Source organism: Solanum verrucosum, unplaced genomic scaffold (genome assembly GCF_900185275.1).
Source record: "Solanum verrucosum unplaced genomic scaffold, falcon-dt-bn FXZP01000093.1, whole genome shotgun sequence".
Classification (NCBI taxonomy): domain Eukaryota; kingdom Viridiplantae; phylum Streptophyta; class Magnoliopsida; order Solanales; family Solanaceae; genus Solanum; species Solanum verrucosum.
In genome coordinates this window covers 1,781,916-1,806,904 of record NW_026020065.1, presented here as the reverse complement: position 1 = coordinate 1,806,904, position 24,989 = coordinate 1,781,916, and the positions used below count along the sequence as shown (strand labels likewise).

The window sequence follows — 24,989 nt, the reverse complement described above, 5'->3', positions numbered from 1 at the left end:
CAGGACGGCTATACACTTAAATAAAAGTCCACGGTTTTATTGAAAAAATAGCATAAATCGGTTCGCTTTGGTTGGTTTGGTCGATTTTTCATATTCTTTTGACACCCCTAGTCATTGGGATGTCCATAATTAAAGTACTTTTCTTCATCGACAAATGACTTTTTACTCAAAATAGTTATAAAATTTACACAAATATTACCAACATTCAAAGTAATAAAACATAACTAAAGAATATAAATTTAAAACTAAAAGAAATAGCTAAAGTGAGTCTCATAGTTTCAAAAAAAATTGTACACTAATTAAATTAAAGTAGAATAAAAAAAATTATTTCCACAATATCCTTGCTGAAACAAGTACGTTGATATAGAGGTGTCTGCTTCAGTCTCAAACTATAGAATATATATAATATAATATAATATAATAATAAGAGAATACTAACCAATTTGCGAATACATTGAGAATATCTTTGTCAATGTTTTAAATATTTATTTCCCAAATATAATCAATGAATTTAAACGGTGAAAATAACCTTTTATAAAATACATGATAAAATTGAGTATAATATAGGTAAAATAATTTGATCTTTCCTTTACCTAATAAAAACTTAATACACTGAACTATCGCAATATTAATACATACTTCAAAACAATGATGTATTGGATCATCAATGAATGGCTAACAAATTTAATTCTCATCTTACAATAACTTGTTCTCCAAGAAAGTTACACTTGTTACATCATCATGGGCAGGCTCAAGCTACTTTTTAATTGACTTAACTTCCTATATCCTGTTTGGAGCGCTACCTCCGAATGGGTCCTACAGTGCGCGATTCAAATTTAGTCAGAGCTTCAATGTGAGCTTCGGACACCGAATGAAAACCAAGAAAAAAACTTCCTTAGTGTTGTTATTGAACTGCCATATCTGTAAAGTCTACTTTCCACAAGAAAAACCTTGTGATAAAGAAAAATCTGGTAAAAAAGGAGTAAGAATTTGTTATTACTTTTACATAGAGGGGAAACTACTTTAGCCAAAATTAGGGGGAAAGGTTGAAGGTTGCTTTCTGAATTTTATTTTTTAGCTACTCCTACTATTTTTGTCTCAGTCAATTATTCTTGTAATTCCTCGTTTCAATTTATTTGTCTCATTTTTTATTTGACACTAAATTTAAGAGAATAAAAAAAAAAGTTTTCAATCTTGTGGTCTTGAACTAAAGATGTAAATGTATCAAAATGTCCTTTAATCTTTGTTGTCTTATACATGACATATGAATAGTTAAAACTAAATAGTTGTAAAAAAGAAAAAAGAAAAATCTGTTTTAAACGGACTAAAAAATAAAAGCAAGACAAATAAATTAAAAACGGATGAAGTATCTATTATTAGTAACCATTATTGAAATTTTCTTTCACCTTCTATATTGATTTTTGTGAGAGATTAATTAGGTTGAAGGAGGCGTCTTAGAGTTTCAAATTTCACAAGTAAAACTCAAAAATAGTACTAACTCCTTTTCAAAATTGACTATTTGTGAATTTTTCGGGTGAAGGGGAAAGTGCCTATCTTGACCGACCAACTTCCAAAATATTCTGAATTGGGTCGGTCTATCAACAATAGCGAAGTCATGAATTTCCTTTGAGAGTTTTTAGAAGTATACAATATAATTTTTCGACGATAAGTGGAAAAGCATGTTGGCAAACTTAAAAGCAGGGCAGCCAAAACAAACAAACTTAAGCAGCAGAAACTTATAAACTAACTTTCCTTGAAATAATAGCGGAAAGAAACACAACTTAACGTTTGTCTTTCCTCTTCATTTCCACAAAAACGTGTACTCTAAGCTCACTTTCCCCTCTCTCCCTATATATATTTCTAACTATTTTTTTTTATGAACACAACAACACGATAAAAGAGATTGAAAAATGGATCGTAGATCATCGATAGAGAGTGAAGGAAGTGTTCATTTAGAGATAAATGGGATGTTAAGTTTAACAGAAAGTGGTGTTCCAACTATCTTTGAACCTCATAGTACAATTGAGACAAAGAATAGCAGTACATCAAATTCTGTTTCTCCGAAAAGGGGAGTGGTTCGTGCACCGGAGAAAAAGATTACTCTTTTTGCTCTAAGGCTAGCAGTGTTGGAAAAGGCAGCAACTGGACTAGGGACACTTGGTTTCATATGGGCAACAGTTGTGCTTCTTGGTGGCTTTGCGATCACTTTAGACACAACAGACTTTTGGGTCATAACAACTATTCTGTTGATTGAAGGAACAAGAATCTTTAGTAGGAGTCATGAGCTTGAGTGGCAGCATCAGGTAACATGGTCTATTGCTGATGTGGGGATCAGCAGCTTTCGCGCGATTAAATCAAGTACAAGGAGCATTGTCAAGGCTGCAAAAGCAGTTTTCAAGCCTTTTTCTGATGTTACAAAGGCAAGCAGTAGGGAAATTGGAAGGAATTCACAACAGACAGCTCGTGGGAAATGGGATAAGCAGAGGGTGCCAACACGAATGTGGACTAGTTCAGAGGTTCCTCTGCTTCCATATGCGCGATGGATGTTCATAGCAAGAAATGTTAGTAAGATGTTGTACTGGCTCCAAATATTATCTGCAACAGCATGTTTGGTGCTTTCGTTGATGAAGCTTGTTTTGAGGAACTTTGGTGAAGTGGCCAAAGGAGATACCGACAAGAAGAACAGGAAAAGTGCTCTACTTATATTCTATTCCCTCGCGTTCACGGAGGCATTGCTTTTTCTCTTGGAAAAAGCATATTGGGAATGGAAGATCAACTTTTGTAGACTGTTGGAGGAGGTGAACAAAGAATGTGAATTGGGGCCATCAGGTATGACTTGTGTTAGGAGGTTCTTTTATGATGCTTATTCAAGATGTGTTAATGGGAGCATATTTGATGGTCTTAAGATGGACATGGTTTCATTTGCTATGGAACTCCTAGCCTCTAGCTCACCAGATGAACAGCTTATTGGTGCTCAAATCCTAAGAAAATTTGCTACGAGTCCACGATATTGTTATGACACCCTTCAGAAGATTGGAACAGACATAATAGTAATGGAGAGGTTGGTTGAGATGTTGAATTGGAAAGACATCCAAGAAGAAGAGTTGAGGCTATCAGCAGCAGAGATCATATCGAAGATTACTGGTAAAAAGCAAAATTCTCTTCGTGTTGCGGGGATACCTGGTGCTATGGAGTCCATATCTTCACTTCTTCAAATCAGCAGGATGCCAACTGGAGCCAGTGATGAAATCTGTGAAAAGAGGATCATCTTTGACAATGAGAACTATGGATTTTGGACATTCAATCATTTGGGGCTGCTCATTCTGAAGAAACTTGCTCGCGACCACGACAACTGTGGGAAGATTGGCAATACTAGAGGTCTTCTGCCCAAAATCATAGAGTTCACACAAGCAGGAGAGAGATTACTAAGAGAGGAATCATCCACACCAACACAAATATTAACGCTAAAACGGTCTCTCCAGGTCGTGAAGATGCTTGTAAGCACAGCAGGCGCCACAGGTAAGGAGCTAAGAAAAGAAATTTCAGAAATAGTCTTCACCATTAGCAATATCAGAGACATATTAAGATACGGAGAGGGACACCCTACTTTACAACAATTGGGAATAGAGATCTTGAAAAGTTTGGGATTGGAGGAAGATGCAACAGAGAGAATTGGAGGCACCGGTGGAATCCTTAAGGAATTGTGCAATATCTTCCTCAAGGAGGCCATGTCAAATCATCATGGTCATGTAAGAACTGCAGCAGGAGAAGCCTTAGCTATGCTGGCACTTGAAAGCAAGAACAACTGCCATAGGATATTGAAACTGAAGGTGACTGGCAAGCTTGTCCAAGCATTGGAAGTTCCATTGCTTCGAATAAATGCAGCAAGAATCCTGAGAAACTTGTGTGTCTACAGTGGAGAAGGCTACTTTGAAGAATTGAGGGAACTTGCTTCTGCAGGACCAACTGTAAGTACCACAAAAACTTATTCATTCAGTTCCTACTTAATCGAATTTCTCAAACCAGAAATAAACATAACTTTATAACCATTTCAGGTACTCAAAGCAATCATGACAGAGGAACACAAGTTACAAGAAGTAATGATGGGACTAGGCGCGCATATATTCAAGTTTATAACACCAGAGGAATCAATCATCATGTTCCAAAGCGCGAAAATTCAAGAATCTGAATTGGCTGCAAAACTTGTTGAGATTCTTAGGAAGCATCAACATCCATCAATAAAAGTTCCAAGAATTAGGAGGTTTGTCATGGAGTTGTCAATCTGGATGATGAGGGATAAAAGAACAAACATTCAAGTGTTGGGAAATCTGGGAATGGAGACAGAGCTCGAGTACATCATAGAAACAACATCAGAGCTAGAGAGCTTTAATGTTTTCTCAGGAACAGTTGGAATGAATCGACACAGCGTGACAATCCACTCACTGGTTGATACTGCAATGAAGTTGTTGGCTGGTGAAAATGAATGATAGAAGCCTCAACAGTTGTTGCATCAACAATGTATATCAATGGAAGGCAATAATGTTGTACATATTGAAGTATGTGGTAGATCATTGATCTTTTTCTATAATTTAATATTTATGTATAGAACTTGTAACATAAAACATTAAGAGATATTATTTCGTGATTTTACAACAATTTCCCTGTTTTCCAATGTAATACTACTTTATTGCTTCAAGGAATACAAACTTTAATTAGATTGAAACGTACTTGGTTTGGATTGATATTAAAAGGTTCAATATCAAATTTGAAATCATTTAGAGTTGATTTGGATCAATTTAAAGCAATTGTTCCTTGGTGAAATTTAGGTGCAAGTCTTGTGTTCCGTCAAGACTTGTGAACAATTTGTTCCAAAGTTGCAACAAAACTTGTACCAGTCTCAGGACTTTTAACATAGTTGTTTCTAAATTATGATAAGCATTGCTTACCTGCAAATCGAAAAAAGACTTCAAACAAATAAAATCATCATTAACAGGATTTCAGACACCTCAAAAGGTAAAAACAATGTTTCATGTTGAATGATTCAAAGTTGTTCCATTTGCCATACAATACACAAACACTTTAAAAAGGAATGAAGCAGAAAAACTTGACAGCGCTACCAATTCCAATTTTGTCGAGAAAAATTGTGCAAATCACATGTACATAAACAAAACACATTCTGCTCAGTCCATAATTTACAACAAACAATGGGCCTAATTACTTCACAGGGCTGAATCCTTGTACACAAAGAAGGAAGACCTATGTAAACTAGTGACAAACGAACCCAACCCCCCTTCAATTCCCACAACCACCTGCCCCAACTTTCTCATCACTCCTGACAGAAAGAACAAATATTTACTCCCCCCAAAAATGTACATCCAGCAAACAGCAAATTTGTATAACCACTATAACTTTTTCTGCTACCCGTAATCCGTTCCAAATGTATCTTTGTAAAAAGTCAATCTTTCATATCATTATTTGTTCTTGAAGAAGTTGAGATCCCAACGACGCCACAAACCATCCATGACATTACTTGTTGGGTTCTTTACAACAGTCACAGTAGCTTTAGTACCATCAACCGTGTCAACACTGGACGAACTTTGATTGCTGACAAGCTTCTCACGATGAGAAGCTCCATTGCATTCCACTTCTTTCACTGATGAAGTACTACTAGCTGGAGTTACTGATACTTTTTTAGTATCTGGAACTTGGACTTTGGCGTCTGAATCGTGCTCATTAAAAACTACGGCACTAGCACTAATTTCTTTTGAGGGGGTACATTGCTTTGCAGTAGACAACTCCTCTCTAGTGTCCTGCAGAGGTTGAGGAAGTTCTATGACAGCATCTGAGGACGCTTGTTCAGCCAGAGGAGGTTTAACCTCCAGGTCCTTTAAAGACTCAAGTACTGCTTTCATTAACATCTGGTTTTTTTTCACCAGTCAAAATGTCAAAGCTGAGGAAGAATACTGAAGCCAATACTAAAGTGATGCAATTCTGTAAAATTCAGCATACTTACCCTTTCTTCTTCATCTACATTACTTGGAAAATCTGCCATATTATCAAGTGGGTATTCCACATAGTCATCATCATCTATTGATGCAGGAACATTGGGACCAAATGGATCACCATTGGAAAGTTCAAAGCTGATCATTTTTGAAGATGATGGGGCAGAGTAGGTTCCAGTACCTTCTTCCTAAAGAAGGAAAAAAAGTATGAAATAGTTATACAACAACACAATTTACTTTTGCCAAGCCATACTAACATTTCAGACCCGGAAAAGTAACAAGGGCATCTGTTATCAATTATATTCTATTGGAGGCCAACTTGCCAAGAAACATGAAATTTCCATAAATTCTTAAGACGGACAAACTATTCCGGTTAGAGTGTGATATTTCAAGTGAATGATGAATGGAAGAGCATTTGAGGAATATAACATTCTAAGAAAGTTTTCGCTGTCTAATTTCCATAGTAAAATAAATCTGAGACTTGTGGGATTACCTGGTCTGCAGTTTGGTTATCCTGAGCAGATATATCAGAAGGGACCTGAACAGAATTAAATAAAAATGAGACATCAAATATAGGATACACTATTACCAAAGAACTTATCTTTTGGCAAAGTTGTGCTCACCAATGATTACATTAACTTAACAGACTGCAAACATGCAACACAGACTTACTAGAAGAATGGTTTCGTAAGACCACGTGGACACACATAGAAGCCTAACCACTTGAATCCAACCAAATACATTAACTGGGGTTAGCACAGCTCACAGTTGAAAATAAATAAATAATTTCTCTTTTATCCTCAACATCTCTTCTTTTTTATCTCATCCCCCTTATCCCCCATGGCAGAGCTACCTTGCTTAAAGGGATGTCATTTAACACCCCTGGAAAATTACATTGTAGATAGGTAAAAAAAAAATGTATACTATATGTTGAATCCTCTCGGCTTTTTCGTGTGAATACTTCTTTATATTTTGACTCCCCTTAGTGAAAATCATGGCACTGCCACTGCTTCCCCCATCCACTATCCCTTGGAATTCTCCCTGTAGATGCCTACCCCTTCCCTTCCCTTTATGTCACCAGAAACTATCCCTGGAATTCTCCCTGTAGATGCCTACCCCTTCCCTTCCCTTTCTGTCACCAGAAACTACCCCTTAAGTATTCTTGCCTCGGACCACTCCTTTTCCATCACGAAAACCCTCAGCATCATGGATCTCTCCGCTAAATCTCTTCTTACAAAATAAAAGAAGGCAAGCATCATATAACCTTCAACAGAATGTTCGCAACCTTGACTTCAGAAAAGCCAAGTAACGTTGGAAAGGTTCAACGAACATCGAGAAGAATTCGCTTGCACCCGTAGACAATAGGTATACATAAGGCATAGGGTCTTCGTGATGGCCTTCTTGGGAGCCATGGTCTTCCCAATGAGATATCATTCCATCAACATCAACATTTTACCAATAGTTATGAACCTCTTCGCAAAGCCGCAAAGACATTCCTTGGTGCATATGATTCTTGCCGAGGTATTTCGGTCGTTATCACAATGCACAAGACGGCATAACTTCTTTGGAGGCTGCATCCTATTCTTACAGATCTGGGCAATAGAACATTTTTCTCGTGTCATCCGCAAATGGACTACTGCATAGATGCCCATAACAGGATCCAGAGCCACGAGATCGCCTCAGACATTGGAATGTGCCCACTGGAGAGAAAAAGTGGCGCACGTTTTTGACCTGCCTTACTAGAGATTCCATCCGGTGGAAATATCCTTGGATGGCGTTTGTCAAGACTCGGCACTTGTACTTTATCAAGTTGATCGGGTTAGGAGGCATTCAACCATATGCGCCTCTTTGAGTTTTGCACCAATTTGAAGTTGTCCAATACATTACATGGAGATGGTTTTACCTCAATCCCAGCAGCACAGGTAAGGAACTTGCAATCAGAATGGGATTACATGATTCCATTGAACATAGGAGAAGAAAGATGGTGCACGCCAATGTATTACGCATGGCGAACCACTGTGAGCCATCTGACTCAACCAAAAGTGCAGAGGAGATCATAGGGTTTGCAAACAACCAATGGGTCGATAAGGTTAGAGAATAAGTACTTCCTCTCATGGAACTCACCACGCCTATGTACAATCAGAGAGTTCCTAATTAATATAGGTGGTTGAGGAAGAAGAGGATCTTGAAGAGGACCCGGAAGAAGATTCAGAAGAAGACCCAGAAGAGGATCCTGAAGAGGAAACAAAAGAAGATCTAGAAGAGGATCCCAAGGACCCAGAAGAAGATATGTAGAAGACCATAGAGAAGGTTCAGAAACGGGTTCCAACATCTATAATCCGAGAGATGGAGGAGTGATAGACACGGCACCTGAGTATAACCTCAATGAGTCTCCAAAGTACCACTCAGGGCCATACTATGATATATGAGTGATTACGACGATGACAATGATGCTTCAACATGGCCTTAGGTTATTTTTTCCCATTTATACTTTATCATATTTCCTCAAAGAGATGTATGATCCATCTCTTTTGTGTGCCTTGTGGCCACCCCTGTACTTCCATTTCTTAGGCTTTTACTCGCCTACTTCATTTGTAAGATCCAAACCGCCTTTGATGAATGAAAGTTATGTTTTGTTCCAAATTCAAAATGTGTGTAAATGGATCATTTATCATCAAATAGATTGCAATGTAGGCCTACCTCTAGCAAAAAGAGACTCCATATTAGGACGCATTTTGAATGTCGCCAACTTGGCATATATACGTGTTACAAATTTGTTACATCTTTCAACATCTCCCAAACTAACATGGTTCCCTTTTCTTTCTTTTTGTTCATCATTATTCCCCAAAAGAACATTGATTTGTATCGACTTGCAAACTGACTCACGATACAACCTTCGATTTGTTTCTGACAAAGAAGAATTCAACGTTGTTGCAAACATAATGATACCTATAGAGAGCCCCTAGAGTTCTCAAAATATAGCAGATATCCAAACATGGCACAGGAGCTTGAGATCCTAAGGGAGGAATTACGTTAAGTGCGAGACTTGGCCAAACTTTTGGCCACCACTTCCCCAACTTTCAAGATGCCCATCTATTTCTCAAAAATTGACTTACCTTCTACTGACTTAGCCTAAACAAACTCAGTATGCTCCTACTCATGGTCAAGCCCCACCAGCTTTTTTTTTTTTTTTTTTTTTTTTTTTTTTTTGAAACTGGTAAGGTTGTATTCTTCAGCATTAAGGGCATGCTGGCCACCACCAAAAAGTGTCAATTACAAACTTCCTATCAAATCTACAATCTGATCTGTATCTACTATACACAACTGTTTACACCAAAAAAGTAGAGATACTATACAATTCCATTTGACCTTGTGTATGGAATTGGATCTATTGTCAAAACATCTACTGTTCCTTTCCCACCAGCTTCTCCATCAGCAGTCAGGGCTTTCCTTTCCTGACCTTTCTACTCAAGACCTGCCATACCTACCAACTTGGCAATGCAACAGATATTTGGGGCACACATCGTCGCTCCTTACAAGCCTCTTGTTCCACGTGTATATGCCATTGGAGCTCCTACCTTCACAACGCCAGTTGTGGTCAATGTCCTGCATGAGGTCAATCAATATGTATAAATAGAGAAAGATGCTCGATTGAAAAAAGATGCATCGACAAACGTCCAACTTCATGGTCTAAGAAAGGCGTTAAACAGTTTGCAAGTCACTAAGGGAACGGAGAGCCTTGATTGTGATGACTTGTGCATCCATCCAGACATTGATATGCCTGTGGGGTAAAAGCCAGCAAAGTTTGACATATTTGATGGAAAGGGTGTCCCTCACACACATTTAAGGGTGGCTTTGTTTCAATTTTAAGAGAATGAACAACATTATTCCAAGGAGATAATGTAGGGAAAAACAATTTCTTTTTTAAAGTTTACATGATTGTTGCCATGGATATTTTGAGGGATCGTGCAGTTGCATGTTTTTCATGGTGGGTGAATAATGCAGGTCTCTCCTTCAATTTTGTTGATCATCCCAACACTTTTGGAGCCTTCAATGAGATCGTAGACTAATTTGGAATGAAGCCCTACTTCTCATGAACTTAAGAGGTCCTTATCTATCTAACTAAAGTGGAAGAGAGAGAGAAAAAATGTGTAGGATGATCGTGTAGAATCGAACAAGTTTGGAAGTTCCATTGTGATGAATAAGTGGACGGCAAGAACCGGAAAAAAAATGATCATCAATGTGATGGTGAATTCTCCAAAAGGAAGAGTATTTCTCGAATCTATTGATGCAAGAAATTCGTCTACTTTTTTGGTGTAAACAAGTAGTCTTAGATAGCTCGGAAGTAATCAGCACAACTATAGACTGGCTGTAACTTGGTAGGTATAGGATCCTATGTAATTACAACACTTTTGGAGGGGAACTACACTTTTGAGGTAGTATACCTGTGGATAAATATAGACTAACTGCTACATTTCTCAAAAAAAAAAAGAAATTTGTTTACTTATTCTATCAAAATGTTCTCCTTGTTTCAAAACACTATAGAGAAGATTGGGGCAGAAAATGTTATTCAAGTTGTTTTAAATAAATCGAGAGAAAATGTTGAAGGGAGAGTTCTCGCACATTTATTGGACTCTATGTGCTGCTTATTACACTTTGTCTTAGGTAGCAAAGGAACAACATCACCTCGTTTTCCCTAGATCCACAACTACCTTGTTGGACTTCTTGTCATGAGTTTTACCTTGGACAACACTATAATAATTTTTTCATCTTTATCCTTCTCATTAACATGCACTTGGCATGTAGTTTCGACCACTTTAAGATTAAGTTCATCCAATGATGGCTCTTTAATACAAACTTTTCCATGAGTAAGAGAGTTAAAATAACTAGAAGAAGTAAGAATGTCAGAGCTAGAATAAAAAATAACCTCACTCAAACTCACTTCTTTTTCTTTCTCAATCTCATGATCATCCCTCCCTTTTTTCTATCTTATGATCCTCTTCCTCCTTTTTTTACACTTGACATCACATTCTCTTCATACAACAGATACTCTCATTTTTTCGCTCTTGGGATGTCAACATGTACTCCCTTACTCCTTTCATTCTTCTCTCAAAAATTTTCATTGTTTCCTCAAAACGTTTATGATCTTCATAAACTTGTGATGGAGTTAAAAGTGTAAGTGCATATTTTCTCCTATTTAGCTCAAGAGAAACTCTATTCTTTCTCCTATCATGAGTTGCATTCCTATTAAATTGTCATGGACGCCCAAGCATGATATGACAATATTGCATTGGAATAACATCACAAAAAAAAATTATCATAATATCTCACAATGGTGAAAGAAATGCATTGCTTAGTCAGCATAAGGTCATCAAAACCATTCAACCATTATTGCTTTTAAGAAAGTGTGTTTGATGCATTGTAAGTTCCAACTTCTTCACCAAGTATGAACTCACCACAATAGCACCACTTGCACTACCAATAATCATAAAGCAAATTTTACCCTTTATCTCACACATTGTATGAAAAACATATTTCCTCCTTAATCAGCTATGGTGACATTAATATCATCCAATCGTGTGGCTATCATAAGGAGTGCTTCAACATGTTGGTCGCACTTTGGTCCCTTAACTGCCTCCCATATGAGTCCTATGTTCATCACCACAACTTGTTTGAGACATCTTTAAAAATAACAAAGATCTCTCCGTTTGGCTATTTTTCCTCTATTGATCTCTCTCTTGTTTTTTCTTCCGCTCAAATTACTACCTTTGGTTGGTTCCTTTAAGATTTATACATAAACCCTACTAGTAACAAACCTTTCTCTTAGTTTTCAATACCAATGGTAGTAGTATAATTCTCTTAGTATTTTGTTCTTTGATTTCTATTATTATCTATTGTTCCTTGTACTAAGGTTATCATATTCTTTTGTTGTTACTACTGTCCCTTTTGCAAAATGTTGTCTTGCTTTCCTTATTTTTGCCATAGCTTCTTCACTTCCTTATTGTTCTCCATGCTTACTCATTATTTGTCATGCTTTCCAAACTGCTTTGAATTGTTGTCTTCGAGCCAAGAGTCTATCAGAAACAACCTTTCTATATTATGACCTGAGGGTCTATCCAACCTCTCTACCTCTGTAAGGTAGAGCTAAGATCTACATACACACTATCCTCACCTTACCCAGTTGTGGATATTGTTGTTGTTGTTGTTAACTGTAATATCATTCATTGTCCATTACTTGATCAGAAACAAGAAAAATCAATCTTAAATTCTTAACCCTCAACTTTTCACTGTAACAGATGATACCTTTGATTTTTCATTACTCATAGAAATGCTAAAGTTCACCACAGCACAATGATTCTGCACTTTGGTTTAGCTGCATAGCTAATTTGTTCACTTCCCAACGGTTTTTGGATTTTCTCATCGCTCCCATGTTTTGGGATTAATCCTTTCTTTCCTTAATCAGCTAATTTGTTCAAATCCATATTATTATTATTTTCAAATTCCCAAATGAAATAATTTAGAAAAAATACGTACTGGGTACGATAATCTACATCTAGGCATTGAGCTAACCTCTATCATCAGCCAGGTTAGTTGGACTTTCGTCCTTGGCCTCATACTAATGTAGATAAAGTTCACACAAATGAGACATATTCATGCTAGTAGGAAGAACAAGTAGAAAGGAGGGTAAAATGGGTTGGAGTGTTGAGGTGGTATACCACGTGGCGTCCACCTCATCAAAATGTAAGTGCCACATGGGATTGAGTGTCCCCCTTGTACAACCCTAACGGAGGAAGGGTATATTTGAACCATTTAGGTGACGGCAATGGTATTTTCGTACAGATAGTACAACAGAGGGTAAAATTGATCCTTTTAGCATAGTAAAGGGACAAATTGATCCTTTTCCCTGTATTTAGTTGTCTCCAGCATTCGGTAACTACACATTTTCACCCATACTCCTTTTCAACTTGAACAAGGATTTCAAGCAAACGTGGCCGCATATAAATTTCTTTTCCAATGCTTGAGTTTGTCCTCTTAAAAATCCGGATCTTCCCATAATCTAATGGAGCTCGTGCAATCTAGTTTACCAATAATCAAAGCAATAACTGGAAGGTTTTTCTGTTACCTCTATCCGACTCATGGGTCTTTTGGAGCGAACTTGCTTTATTACATCTTCGGTGCTACTAGTTGGTGCAGCTGCAACTGATAACAAATTAAACATGTATCACACCCGACAGTTGTAATGTGTGAAACTTCAGAATAAACCTTGTTTTTCCTTTTCTAAGATGAAACTGAAGCAAACGAAACGCCTGCGGCAAATTAAAGAGAACAGAAGAGTAATACCATCATGGACATCATCCATATAGTCCAGTTCATGGACTGTACTCCAACTGCCCTGGAAATAATTTAGAATTCAAATCCAGTGAGTTTTATGAGACCAACTCAGCAGTTCCTCACACTTGAACCAACAATGACATGGATATTGGTAGAACTATACCTTGCCAAAATAATCTCGTGGCATGTCAAAGAATGCAGCACCAGCTTCATCCATTGGTGGTTGCAAAACATTGTTGAAGAAGATACTTATAGAATCAAAATAAAACTGTGGGCGCGGAGAGTTGTGATCACCCTCAAATTTTATAATATTCTTGTCTCCCTGCCAAAATTAAAAGTACAATAACCAAAAAAATAGATGGGATATACTGGCATACGCCATATGTGGGAACACAGCAATAAAGACCACTTACAAGGATAAGTAATGTAAAAACAAAAGAGAACTGCTTGAAATCTTATGTCCAACAAATTGCAAATCAATTTCATACAGTACAAATGTTCAAGAGAGAACATATTGTCATATTGCTTTAGTGTATTCAACTTCACAGATAACAATGCAAGTGTATCGGATAGAATATACATAGGAACATACAAAGGAACTAACGGTCCAAACCTATGCATCTACTTCAAGAAGAATAAGGAACATTAGAAATGCATTCAAACACATAAGGTATGTAGAGAAAAGAACAGAGGAAAAAAATTATCCATTTTTTTCCTTTTAGTCCTTTCTCCGGAGGGGGGGAGGGATAAATTAGACAATTACCATGTAAGCATCAAATACACGATCTGAATGATGGGGCTGTATAAAATCATCTTCAACACCATGACCCAGTAAAACAGGAACAAAGCATGACTTTGCAACCTACATAAAAGTTAGCGTTAAGAAAAGTTCAAAGTTGGTAAACAAAATTGTGCTAAAAATAAAATGAACTGTCACTTCTGAAAATGCACACACACGAAAACCTGAAACTGGTTAGGAAAATTTCCTACAATATCTTCACTTAAACACTGTTCATTTATCAATTGCTGAACGTTTTCAAACATCAAAAAGAAAAAGCTTATATCATCAAAACTCATACATAAAAAAACTTCCCAAAGGAAATACCTTAATTGTGTTCAACTCAGCTATGTCAAACTTCGCCTTTTTTAAAACTGCTCTGCGCATATATTGGATTGCAAATTTCACCTAAAAATTAACAGAAAAGGAGAATGTTTAGAAAGAGTAATGAGTTAGGAGAAAGAAGAAAAGGAGGCCACACTCCTTTAGTTGCAAAGAGAAAATTTGAGAATAACCCAAGAAAAGAACACAAAGTAAATTTCAATCTGCAACAGAGATTTCAACTATAAAACTTTACGGTGAACTTGGGCAGCCGTATTTTGTAAGTGTCTACAAGTTCCGTCATCAAATCAACCAAATCGGAAAAGGGACTGTCTAAAACCACTCCAGCAATGGATGGATCCTCAGCACCGTACATGAGGCTGCAAAATCGATATTTAAGTCAGTCACTTCAATACTGCTGCCACTGAAGCACAATGTTATAGGTATAGATAATACAGAAAACAAAGAGGTAGAGAGGTTGCATGCACATGCACTCGGATATCAAGACAAACTGATTACCCCATGTGTTAGCTATCCAGAAAAAGAAAACCGTTCTCCAAAGTAATATTAACACTTTCCATTTGAAGACAATCTTGCGCACAAAGCATCCCATCTTCTCTTGATATACATAATCAAAAATAAAATTCTCATCTAATGATAACTTTGCATATCAAGACCAATTTTGACCATCACCTGTTATAGTTGACAACTACTACGTTTTGCCAACCAAACCTTTCTTGAGCTAAAGGCAACATGAATGGTGTGATAAATGGTTTTGTAATACAAATTTCTGATCCTAAAATATTGAATTTAAGTATGTTTTGCGACATGTTAAATGTTTTAGTAATACAAATTATGTGATCCTAAAACATATTAATTAAATATGTTTTGGGAGATTTGACATGTTTCACGTCTCAACCATTAACTTGACTCACAATGCACCTATGACTAAGATTGTGAATGCCTAAGACCCAGTGTTGTCAAAGGAGCGCTTAAGCCCTGAAGCGAGGCTCAAAACGTGTTGAGCGCTTAAGCCCTGAAGCGAGGCTCAAAACGTGTTGAGCGCTTCGCCTCGCTTTATGTGCACTTCAGTGTCGTCATCAAGGTTCTAAGACAAACTTTCCCTTGCCAATGAGCCTCTTATGAAGAAGTGACACTAAACAATTGATGTTTCACTTTATCATAATTTTTTTTCTATTTCTTTGGTCATATATTTGTCATTCATGTTTATAATTATTAGTCTTGGACTAAACATATACACTTGTATTTTTTTCTCCCTTTGCGCCTTTTTCATTAAAGCCCTCGCTTTATTTGCACTTTGCACTTAAAGCCCCCACAGACCTTAGAGCTCTTTTGCGCTTTTCGACTTTAATAACACTGCTAAGACCTATACGCACAAGCTTGGCTCCCTAAACCTGACCACATCATAGAACAAGACATTTTGAATTTAAATACATCTTACTAGGAGCACAAACTTCAGGTCAAAGTAATCATATACCAGAATGGCCTGTTATGGATGTCAAAGAAATACAACTAAACAATGTTCTCCCCTGTTGTGGATTTGGTATGCCTTCAATTGTTCGATATCTATAAATGTGACACTTTCCTTCTGGGCCATCTGATACGCAACATACAGTACTACTACAACATTAAAAACTCCACCAGTGTCTCATATTAGTTCAAGAAATTAAAATTGAGGAAAGCAACTCCAAGCCTTATATTTCCCTGGTTGTTCAACAATTCGGATGACCAGCAGGTTATTCAATGAGTAAGGATCTAGATACTTTTCCCCTAATCCTTAACTTCATAATAAGCTATTATGCTTGCCAGATCAAGATGCTAACTCCATGCTCACTGCTACAAAAAAATTAAATACTCTCTTCAACTCAATCTGGCGAGTTTACCCCTTCACCTAGGGTCTGCTACAAGATACCAGTCCCTCTTTAAGACGCTATATGGCCACTTGACCATCAAAACAAAAGTTATTATGTCCACAAAACAATGTTCTGTTGTAATCCAACAAAAAGTAGCAACATTTTTCTGTAGTCCATTCAAAAAAACAAAAGAAAAGTGGCACATCAGCTCCTGCCACTGGAGCACCAATAACACACTGATGATCCACCTGTTGTAATCTATAGCCATCCCTGCTGCAAAGAATCTAAAAGCAAAGCAGTGCACATGAGGCAGCATGATCAACATAAAAGCAAGGAAATCAGATTACCTAGTAACAGCACCCATTGAACGGCCCCACAAGCCAATCAAAGAAACATTGCCATCTGTCCTCAGATATTCAACCACAGCTCTGAGATCGTCCTTCTGAGAAACAGGCAAAAAATGTCAAAAAACCTTAATAGTAAAAGGAACAGCAGCAGGCAGTTGTTTGCAACAAGAAGTAACTCAACAAAGCATACCAGTAGAAGTAAAAGATTCTGACACAAATCATGGCTCAGAATTAACATAACACCTCCCCCCCCCCCCAAATCTCCTCCACAGTCATCCCACCCACCCAGCTTGGGGTGTGAAGAGAAAAGAAGTAAGAGCATGTAAGGAAAATATTCTCCATCTTCTTTTACTTATACCAGGGAGTAGAAGGGGGCAGGAAGAAAAGTATTTGAAAAAATAATAATAGTAACGACAAATATGGTCCTTTGTGTTTGGGATAGGTTCAAAATAGTCACTTAAATATACTCCTGGGCAGATTAAGTCCTTTCAGTTTGCCAAAAGAGAGCACTTTTGGTTTCCGTTAGATATTTTAACAAACATTGTTTGTTAGATATAAAGGGAACTGGGGGAAAAAAAAAGATTTAACCACCAGGATCACCACACAAAAACTGCACTAGGCACCAAAAATAGCAGAAGTCGCACCTCAGAAAACAGCACCGGACTCTAGAAAATAGACCAAAAATAGTAGAAGTTTCACCTCACATGTGAGTTTTCTCATTTCACAGTTCACGTCAATTTAAAAGACAATTTGTTAAGTATTTGATGGAGACCAAAATGCTCACTTTTGGAAAACTTAAAGGACCAAAAGTTCTTAGGAATATATTCAAGGAACTACATTGAACCTACACCCAAACATAAGGGACCATTTTTTTATTTTCTTGGAAAAAGAAGGTGAAGTTTATACAAGATAAGAATTCAACGCCATAGTCCTTGCTTTATCACCACCATCCATTCAGTGAGCATTATTTGAAATAACATCCACCATAACAACATAGGTTCAGCTAAACAATCAAATTCTATATTCTTTTTGCTTCAGAGATTTCCAACTCCACCATCCACAAACTAGGGCATGGAAGAACATTTACCAAAAACTAATCCAATATACAATTAGAACAAATTATTAGTAACATTATAATTTGGAAAAACGATGAATAATCACTGAAAGAAAGGGACAACAAACTTCAATCCACTAACACGCAACAAACAAAAAAAGAAGGAATACAAGTAGAAAATAAAGCAGAACTTTTTTTTGAGAAACAGAAAATAAAGCAGAGCATATTTTAAACCAACTTATCAAGCCTAATATTATTTTGAAAAAAATAATATTCACTTCAATTATCCATTTATGTTGCCTCCACCATATTTGTAAACATTGGAGAAAGAAAAGTGTGAAGAATCCTGACTTGTAATAAAAAGAAGGAAAAGAAATACATAAACAACGCCAACAGTAGTACCAAAACCTAAGGCATTATTTTTCACTTGAACTCAAATAGAATAATCATCTACTCACTTCATTCCACCCCAACGTAACGTGCTCTCCTCCAGAAAGTCCAGATCCAGAAAAGTCAAGGGTGAAAACAGTGATGTTTGATGGCAATAATATAATAGCAGCTTCACTGGCATCTGCTCTACACCCGCTGCCAAAGAATCATCCAAAACAACTTAGTGAAAAAATAAAATCTTAAATGGAGTCATATTAAAATAATAAAACTTCTCCATATACTTGCTGCATGAGGAACGTACAGTAATTTTCTAGCATCACAGTGGGAAGAGTGCTACTTAACCTTCACTAACCTGTTCCCATGACAGTATATCACACAAGGTAGCGGCTTTCCTTCTGGACGAATAAGAGGCATATAATGGCTACATTTAAGAACATCATCCCTACTATTTTTAACCTGCAAAAACAGCAAGGCCCTTAAATCTAAAATGACTAGATAAAAACAAGAAAGTCAAGCATTAGGTAAACTGTTCAAGAAGATTAGCAATGATCTGACGAGTATGTAATAAGTAAGAAAAAATTCTGCATCATCTTAAACGCTCCGATATTAGTAGTCACACAATTCATCATGATAGAGCCCCTATAAAGGTTATGAGCTCAAGTCTTACAGCAGTCCATTTCACGAGCTTGGTCCAGTAACAGTAGTAAAAGCATATCGCTTTTGGATTAGGTAACCACACAAATCGCCGGAGTCTACATAACAAATAAGTAGAGAGACTACAAAAATCATTTTAAGGAAAAAAGCTTTCACTTTTTTTTTATGAAGGTGGTATTTGAACTAGTTTTTGTGCACCTCGACCAGTTCACTAGGTACCTAGCATAGGTACGGGTTACTCTGCTCACCAAAACTTAGGCAGATGGGAAAAAGTCACCTAATGTTCTTTGAGAAAAATAATTCTTTCATTATATGGCTATAGGGAAGTAGAAAAGTCTGATCTTGTCTAAAAGTGGTCATAATAAATGTCAAACTTTCAACTGCCAAAAGAAAAAAACAGTTGAAGGAAAAAACCCTCTTAAACTTAACTTACGGTTGGCTGATTTTCTAAAAAACTCTACTTGTCATAAAACCATGTACATATATACATTGAGGGCTCGCTTGACTTCAATATAAGAAAGAATCATAGAACTCTGCAGTACTAATACAATGTTAGGATTCTGGTACAGAACTTCATTAAGGTAACAAATTCATTCATAATGTTTTCCTTAACAATTAATAAGGTACTCAATTCAAGATAGAACTCACGTGCACTGAGGCACACACCTTAGTGCCTAGTGGCCCTAGACTAAACTAAAGCATAGAAGCGACGTGAAGAGCCCTCCCTGAGCTTCAAGGTTTAAGTGTGCCTCAAATGAGCCTTTGACAAAACTGAGTTCTACATTAAAGTTCTTTCTAACTTCTACAAACTCCACCTAATCATCTATACAAGTAGTGGTGTTATACTCAAATAACGAAAATCGCAGTGCAGTCGTACAAAGTTGCAAGATCGACTTTGCCTTCTAAAGCTCTAGTGTTTTTTCCAATCTAAGGTATCCATCTAACACCCTGTGGAGTGACTTCTTAAGTTACAAGATAAGTTATTTTAGTGATTGAACAGAAAAATCTTGCAAATAAGATTTCCAAAAAGGTGGAGAATCTTCATCCAAAGACATTTTTATGATAAAGGTAAATTTTATAGAAAAAATGAACAACACTAAGATAATGCTTTAAAAGTTACAGATTGTGCAAATCTCTGCAATTGCTAACTGGAATCTACACCATTTACAAAGATCAAGCAGGTTGCATCAGAAAGGTAGAAAGACAATATTGTTGGAGTCCCTCATTGGTGAGATTGGTCCTTGTCTCCTTACATGGTCTTGGGCAATCCTCCCCCCATGATCTAGATTTTGGGGTTGAGTTGGGCCCAAGGTCCTTAAATGCACTTATGAGTTATGACTCTCTATTTCCATATAGTCCTAGTGATCAGGAACAGTTACATCCTGCTAATGTTCTCTGACAGTTTTTGCATTATTGGTCTCACCTATTCCACTCGAGACATGTTCCATATGGCAAACCATAACCGATATGCTATGGAGCAATGGGGTAACAAATTATTTACTTCTTCTCATGGGTCCCTGTATGCATTAAGCACCAAATTATGCAGAGGATGTTTCTTTTTCTTATGTTCACTGCTCAGAATTGCTCCTCAAGCAATTATTCATGAAAAAGAGCAAACTTTTCAGGGAGTTTTGGAGATCCACAAAGATGAATAAGGGAAGTATCTTCATCCCTTCTCAACAGCCACAAGTAAATAAAATTTCACCTGTGAATTTGCCCCTAATTGGTTCAGTCTATGCCTACTATTTCTTTACGTAGGGGAAATCTTTAGCTTGTATATAAGACTTGAACAGTTTATTAAGCTCCTCTATTTTTACAAAGAAAATTGAATTAAAGTTTTTTTTTTTTTTGACATTAAAAATTGAACCAAAGTTCATTAAGCTCCTCTTTCTCCCCATTCTAGCAAATTCTTCAGAATCTAAGGTCTCATATTGTGGTTTCTCCGTGTGGCACGATATGCTGAAGATTATTAGGAGAGCGCCACATATGGAAGTCATCAGACAATCTGTGTTTCCAAAAGTTAATTCTTGCCCCCCCCCCCCCCTTACACACTTCACACTAGATGTTTCAGTAGAAGTCTCCCAATCCTTCATTATGTGTTTCCATAAGACAGTTAAATTTGGCATCATGATTTGGTTGATCCTCCATTCCCCAGCTGCAAACAGCATATCTCTGCTATGAATTTTCTCCATAACGCGTGTTCCTCAATGGGAATTACTTATAACAATTGTCTTGTTGCTTCTCAATACATCATTCTAGCGGAGGCTAGAGAATAGCATACCTCTTATATGTTCAGTGTTTCTACACCCTAAATTATTATTATTTTGAACTGGAAAGATAAGAAGTAAGTTTCTACACCCTAATTATAAAGAGCAAAGGGATTTAACACATTTCCTAAGATATTGATACTACAAAATAATCATACAGATTTTTCTTTCAGTTGGTCAAATTGACAAAGTAAAAGTGTCAGCTATTATTTTTGCTTGCATTTGTTGTCTTATGAACAAACAGTTTATATTTGAATACACATTGGCCTGAGAATTGATTAGCTGACTATAATTCTTTCTTTTGCTCCCATAGAATATTAGATGTCTCTACTTGGTTCATTTTCGTTCACTCCCATAGAATTCTAGATGTGTCTTCACGTTATACACTTTCAACCTACTTGATAGGTTGTAAATATACTTCTAGATCAGTTTCTGGTTGTCCAACATCGACTGTCTCATATTAGTTCTCCAATTCATTACTTGGTTGCTAACAAAGACTAAGTCAAATGAAGAACACGCGTGAACAAGGGTAAAGAAACAGAGTCTATTTATGAGTACATAAAACATTGAAGTAATTCAGAGACCTAAATTTTATTGATAACAATAGGCTATTAATTACCAATGTACTCACCTCCAGATCCTTCCTTTGGTACCATTTCCCTTTAAGCATGAATTCTTCATCAAGCAGATCATTTTTAGGGTCATACTCAGCCCTGCAATCCACAGGAAGTAGGGTCTTTAGTTTCAGATTTACATCTGTTATAGTTCAAGAGATTGGAAGAAGAATATTGGTATACATAAGTTGTCAAGACATATTTTGTTATAAGGAAATCAAAAAAACTTTTTGCTTCTGACAGATAACTGATGGTAGTAACCTCAATTATCTTGCATAGAAACAGATATCTCACTGCTTCAAGCGCCTTTCTGACTCCCAGTGCATAACAAGCAAAAATCTCTCCAGATTATTTCTGGAAATATCCTTTCCAAAGTTAGTTTTATCGTGTACCACATGGATGAATCAGAACCCTAAGTCTAAGAAATATCTCCTCTTTTAGATTCTTAGAGCCAGAAGTCGTCCAGAATTAACTACAGAAAATTGGCACGTGGAAGAGATACAAAATTTCAGAAAGAGATTTCGTAAAACGAAAAGAGGATTCCCACTATATGAGATGGATATAATTTACTAAATATGAAGTCCTCATCACCTACCCAACATGTTTGCATTTCATAAATAACACGAATGTAGCTTTTTTAAGTTGATTCCCTCAAGAAAAGCAATATTAAGAGACACCTCCAAAGTCCAAACTACAGAAACATACCTTACACACACAGTCATTAGTTCCGATACGTGTTCCAATCAAAACATGCACTATCCAATGTAAGATAAAGAGGAAAGACAAACATTTTGCAAATTTCCCTAAATTACTGCAGAATTTTCATTTCCTGGATGAGAACACTTCATTTTCAAATGTCAAAAGAATATCACACCCTAAAATAAAGACAAACTAATGACCTTGCCAGGACTTCCAAACTTTTAAAGGAAATCCACAACTCATTGATTTACACCTACCCATTTAGCACATGAAGTACAAAATAATAACTCCTACGGTCAACAAACCTAAACCAGTAGCACAATAAATAGAACCATAAAAAAGAAGAGCCCCACATCTGCAATTGCCATAAAAGAAAACCCCCCACATCAAATTCGAACTAACCCACATCAGAATTTGGGAAAAAGATTCGAACTTTACAAACAGAAAAACAAAAACAAACATATTTACATATCATAGCAATTGCAATTAGCAAAAAAAATTGGTCAACTCGAAAAGGGTTTATCAATTCATACCTTGGGGGTCGAATAATGAAGTTGACAAGTTGTTCCATGAGAGATTTAGGTAAACCAAGATCTTCTTTCTCTCTCTCTCCCAAATAGAAAACTGTACAAGTTTCTTGACCTCTGTATATGATTCTTTCTTCTTTTTTTGTGATAAATTAGGTAAGAAATGCAAGCAGCGCTATTGCGGTGGGGAGGGGGCAAATGATGGCTTTTTCCCAGAAGAAAAGAAGAAGAAAACGAGAAAAGCGGTGTGTGACCCTTGGTTGGTTGCGTTGGACTCCATTCGCATTTGATTCTTTGCACACAAAAACAAAAACAAAAACAAAAGAAGTCGTCGACCGTCTTGGCTCATCCAACAATATCACGTGTTCCTTCACGCTATTCTTAAAAGAAAAAAAATATTTTTCCAAGTTCCTACTCATAAAAATTTAGACAGAAATATTAAAAATATCTCTAAAGTTGGTGTGAATTATTAGTTTCATATTCAAACTGTTGACCGTTGTAAAAACACTCCTTAATTTGACTAACTAAACTTAAATACACATCCGATCTTGCAACATGAGTAAAATACAATCTTAAATTATAGTCAAGTTTAGAGGTGTTTTCAACACTTCTTTCGATTTTTTATTAAGAACTTCATGCTATTACAAGAGTTTGAGACCACATGCTATTTCATGTGGCAAATCGGGGGTGTATGTAAGTTTAGTTAGAAAAGTAGATGGATGTTTTTAAGGTTGTCAATAGTTTGGGAACGAACTTAATAATTTGTACCAGATTCAGGGGTGTTTCCAATACTTCTCTCTAAAAGTTATGATACAACAATAACAATATATGAATCTCACAAACGCAATATGTTATGATACAACAGTAACAATATATGAATCTCACAAACGCAATATGTTATGATACAACAGTAACAAGAACAATATATCTATGGCTCTCACAAACACAATACGTTATGATACAACAGTTACAATATATGAATCTCACGAACGCATTATGGGACAAATATAGTACATGCACACTTTATGTAGCTCATAAGAAGGGAATTGCTCAAGTGTTTATAAGCAGATCACCAGACACGAGTCGACTAATCAGTGATCCATGGGCCTACCTAACACAGATGTCCCTGAAATAGGGGATTGGTTGATCGAAAAGCTCAGGCAGGAGTAGGACATTCCATATTGTTGGATCAGGCTTTCGCCCATTGTCCAAGATTCCCCACTGCTACCCCCCCCCCGTGGGAGTCCGGGTCATGTCTCAGTCTCAGTTCTAAAGTGCAAATACTCGACGCCGTGAATCAAGAAATTCGGGTGATATGCATATGAAGGCGTTGGTCCATCGGTGCCTTAGGGGAAATCATTTGCGTCAGTGTAAAAAAAGAAATTCAATATTTTGACAGTAGCACTTTCGTCTCTCAGTGTCAGTGTCGGCCCAACAGAATGCTTTCGTCGTTGGTGTTCTTTCTGATCTCTACACATTTCATCGCTCCACCGGAAATTCCCTCTGCCCATACCATACTCCATCTTGGTAGTTTTCACCGCCTATTCATTTCTTAATCAATGTGGGATTCTAACTTACTCTAATATCACATTCACTCCCAAGATCAACATGAGCGTAAATCGAGAGTCTAAATGGTGACAGATCTTGTTGTGATACCATGTATAGATATGGTACATGGATCTAACTTAACCTCAAAAGTTAACTTATTATGGGAAGACCGCCCAAGTGCATATAAATAGACCACCAATCTATATCGTACCAATGTGGAACTATAACTCATTGTAACAAAAACAAAGAAATATGACAACTAATACACAAAGCAATATAAATAATACAGAAAGAATAGTAACAACATCATATGGTAACAACTATGAATAAGGCTAATACTACAACATATATTGTGCTCTAGACTACTACCAAGCATAATCCCATCAAATTAAAAAGCGTGATAACCCTTAACTACCTACCAACATATTTTCTACCTATATGTCTTTATATGTAAGGTCATATCCTTAAAGTGTTGCATTTGTGTCAGTCATATCCTTAGAGTGTTGCATTTGTGTCAGGTTTTGCTTAATCACTTTCTCCAAAAAAAAATGGCCTACACCTACCTCTCATCATTCCCATTAT

General features: G+C 36.8%; 4 protein-coding genes across 6 annotated transcripts in view; 3 read left to right on the top strand and 1 right to left on the bottom strand.

Moving 5' to 3' along the window:
* LOC125823682 (BI1-like protein) overlaps positions 1 to 24,989 on the top strand; it is a 176,173-nt gene that overhangs the window by 78,473 nt on the left and 72,711 nt on the right. The gene's annotated exons all lie outside the window — the stretch shown is intronic.
* The window catches only part of LOC125823659 (glutamine synthetase, chloroplastic), a 110,294-nt gene that overhangs the window by 61,328 nt on the left and 23,977 nt on the right, over positions 1 to 24,989 (top strand). The window lies entirely within an intron of this gene.
* On the top strand, positions 1,896 to 4,539 carry LOC125823632 (uncharacterized). The gene is made up of 2 exons (XM_049502977.1): positions 1,896 to 3,968; positions 4,056 to 4,539. Exons 1-2 carry the CDS (start codon positions 1,911 to 1,913, stop codon positions 4,485 to 4,487), a joined length of 2,490 nt encoding a protein of 829 aa, XP_049358934.1. The 5' UTR covers positions 1,896 to 1,910; the 3' UTR covers positions 4,488 to 4,539.
* On the bottom strand, positions 5,228 to 23,201 carry LOC125823640 (uncharacterized). 3 transcript variants are annotated; one of them, XM_049502991.1, is made up of 15 exons: positions 22,866 to 23,172; positions 21,895 to 21,987; positions 21,651 to 21,732; positions 18,451 to 18,554; positions 18,167 to 18,293; positions 16,655 to 16,749; positions 14,690 to 14,813; positions 14,440 to 14,520; positions 14,098 to 14,196; positions 13,498 to 13,656; positions 13,344 to 13,395; positions 13,126 to 13,202; positions 6,496 to 6,540; positions 6,014 to 6,190; positions 5,228 to 5,918 (listed from the first exon to the last, which is right to left on the bottom strand). In XM_049502991.1, exons 3-15 carry the CDS (start codon positions 21,687 to 21,689, stop codon positions 5,472 to 5,474), a joined length of 1,626 nt encoding a protein of 541 aa, XP_049358948.1. In that variant the 5' UTR covers positions 21,690 to 21,732; positions 21,895 to 21,987; positions 22,866 to 23,172; the 3' UTR covers positions 5,228 to 5,471. The 3 variants fall into 3 exon arrangements, with proteins under 3 accessions (XP_049358948.1, XP_049358946.1, XP_049358947.1); XM_049502989.1 differs by lacking the exon at positions 21,895 to 21,987 and having other exon boundaries at positions 22,866 to 23,201; XM_049502990.1 differs by lacking the exon at positions 21,895 to 21,987 and having other exon boundaries at positions 13,126 to 13,196.

Excerpts from the sequence above, each read along its gene's own strand:
- LOC125823632 (XM_049502977.1), top strand. The coding sequence starts at position 1,911 with ATGGATCGTAGATCATCGATAGAGAGTGAAGGAAGTGTTCATTTAGAG. Across the intron at positions 3,969-4,055 it reads TTGCTTCTGCAGGACCAACT|GTACTCAAAGCAATCATGAC; the intron begins GTAAGTACCACA and ends TAACCATTTCAG.
- LOC125823640 (XM_049502989.1), bottom strand. The coding sequence starts at position 22,903 with ATGGAACAACTTGTCAACTTCATTATTCGACCCCCAAG. Across the intron at positions 18,294-18,450 it reads ATATACTGTCATGGGAACAG|CGGGTGTAGAGCAGATGCCA; the intron begins GTTAGTGAAGGT and ends ATTCTTTGGCAG. Across the intron at positions 13,396-13,497 it reads CACGAGATTATTTTGGCAAG|GGCAGTTGGAGTACAGTCCA; the intron begins GTATAGTTCTAC and ends AATTATTTCCAG.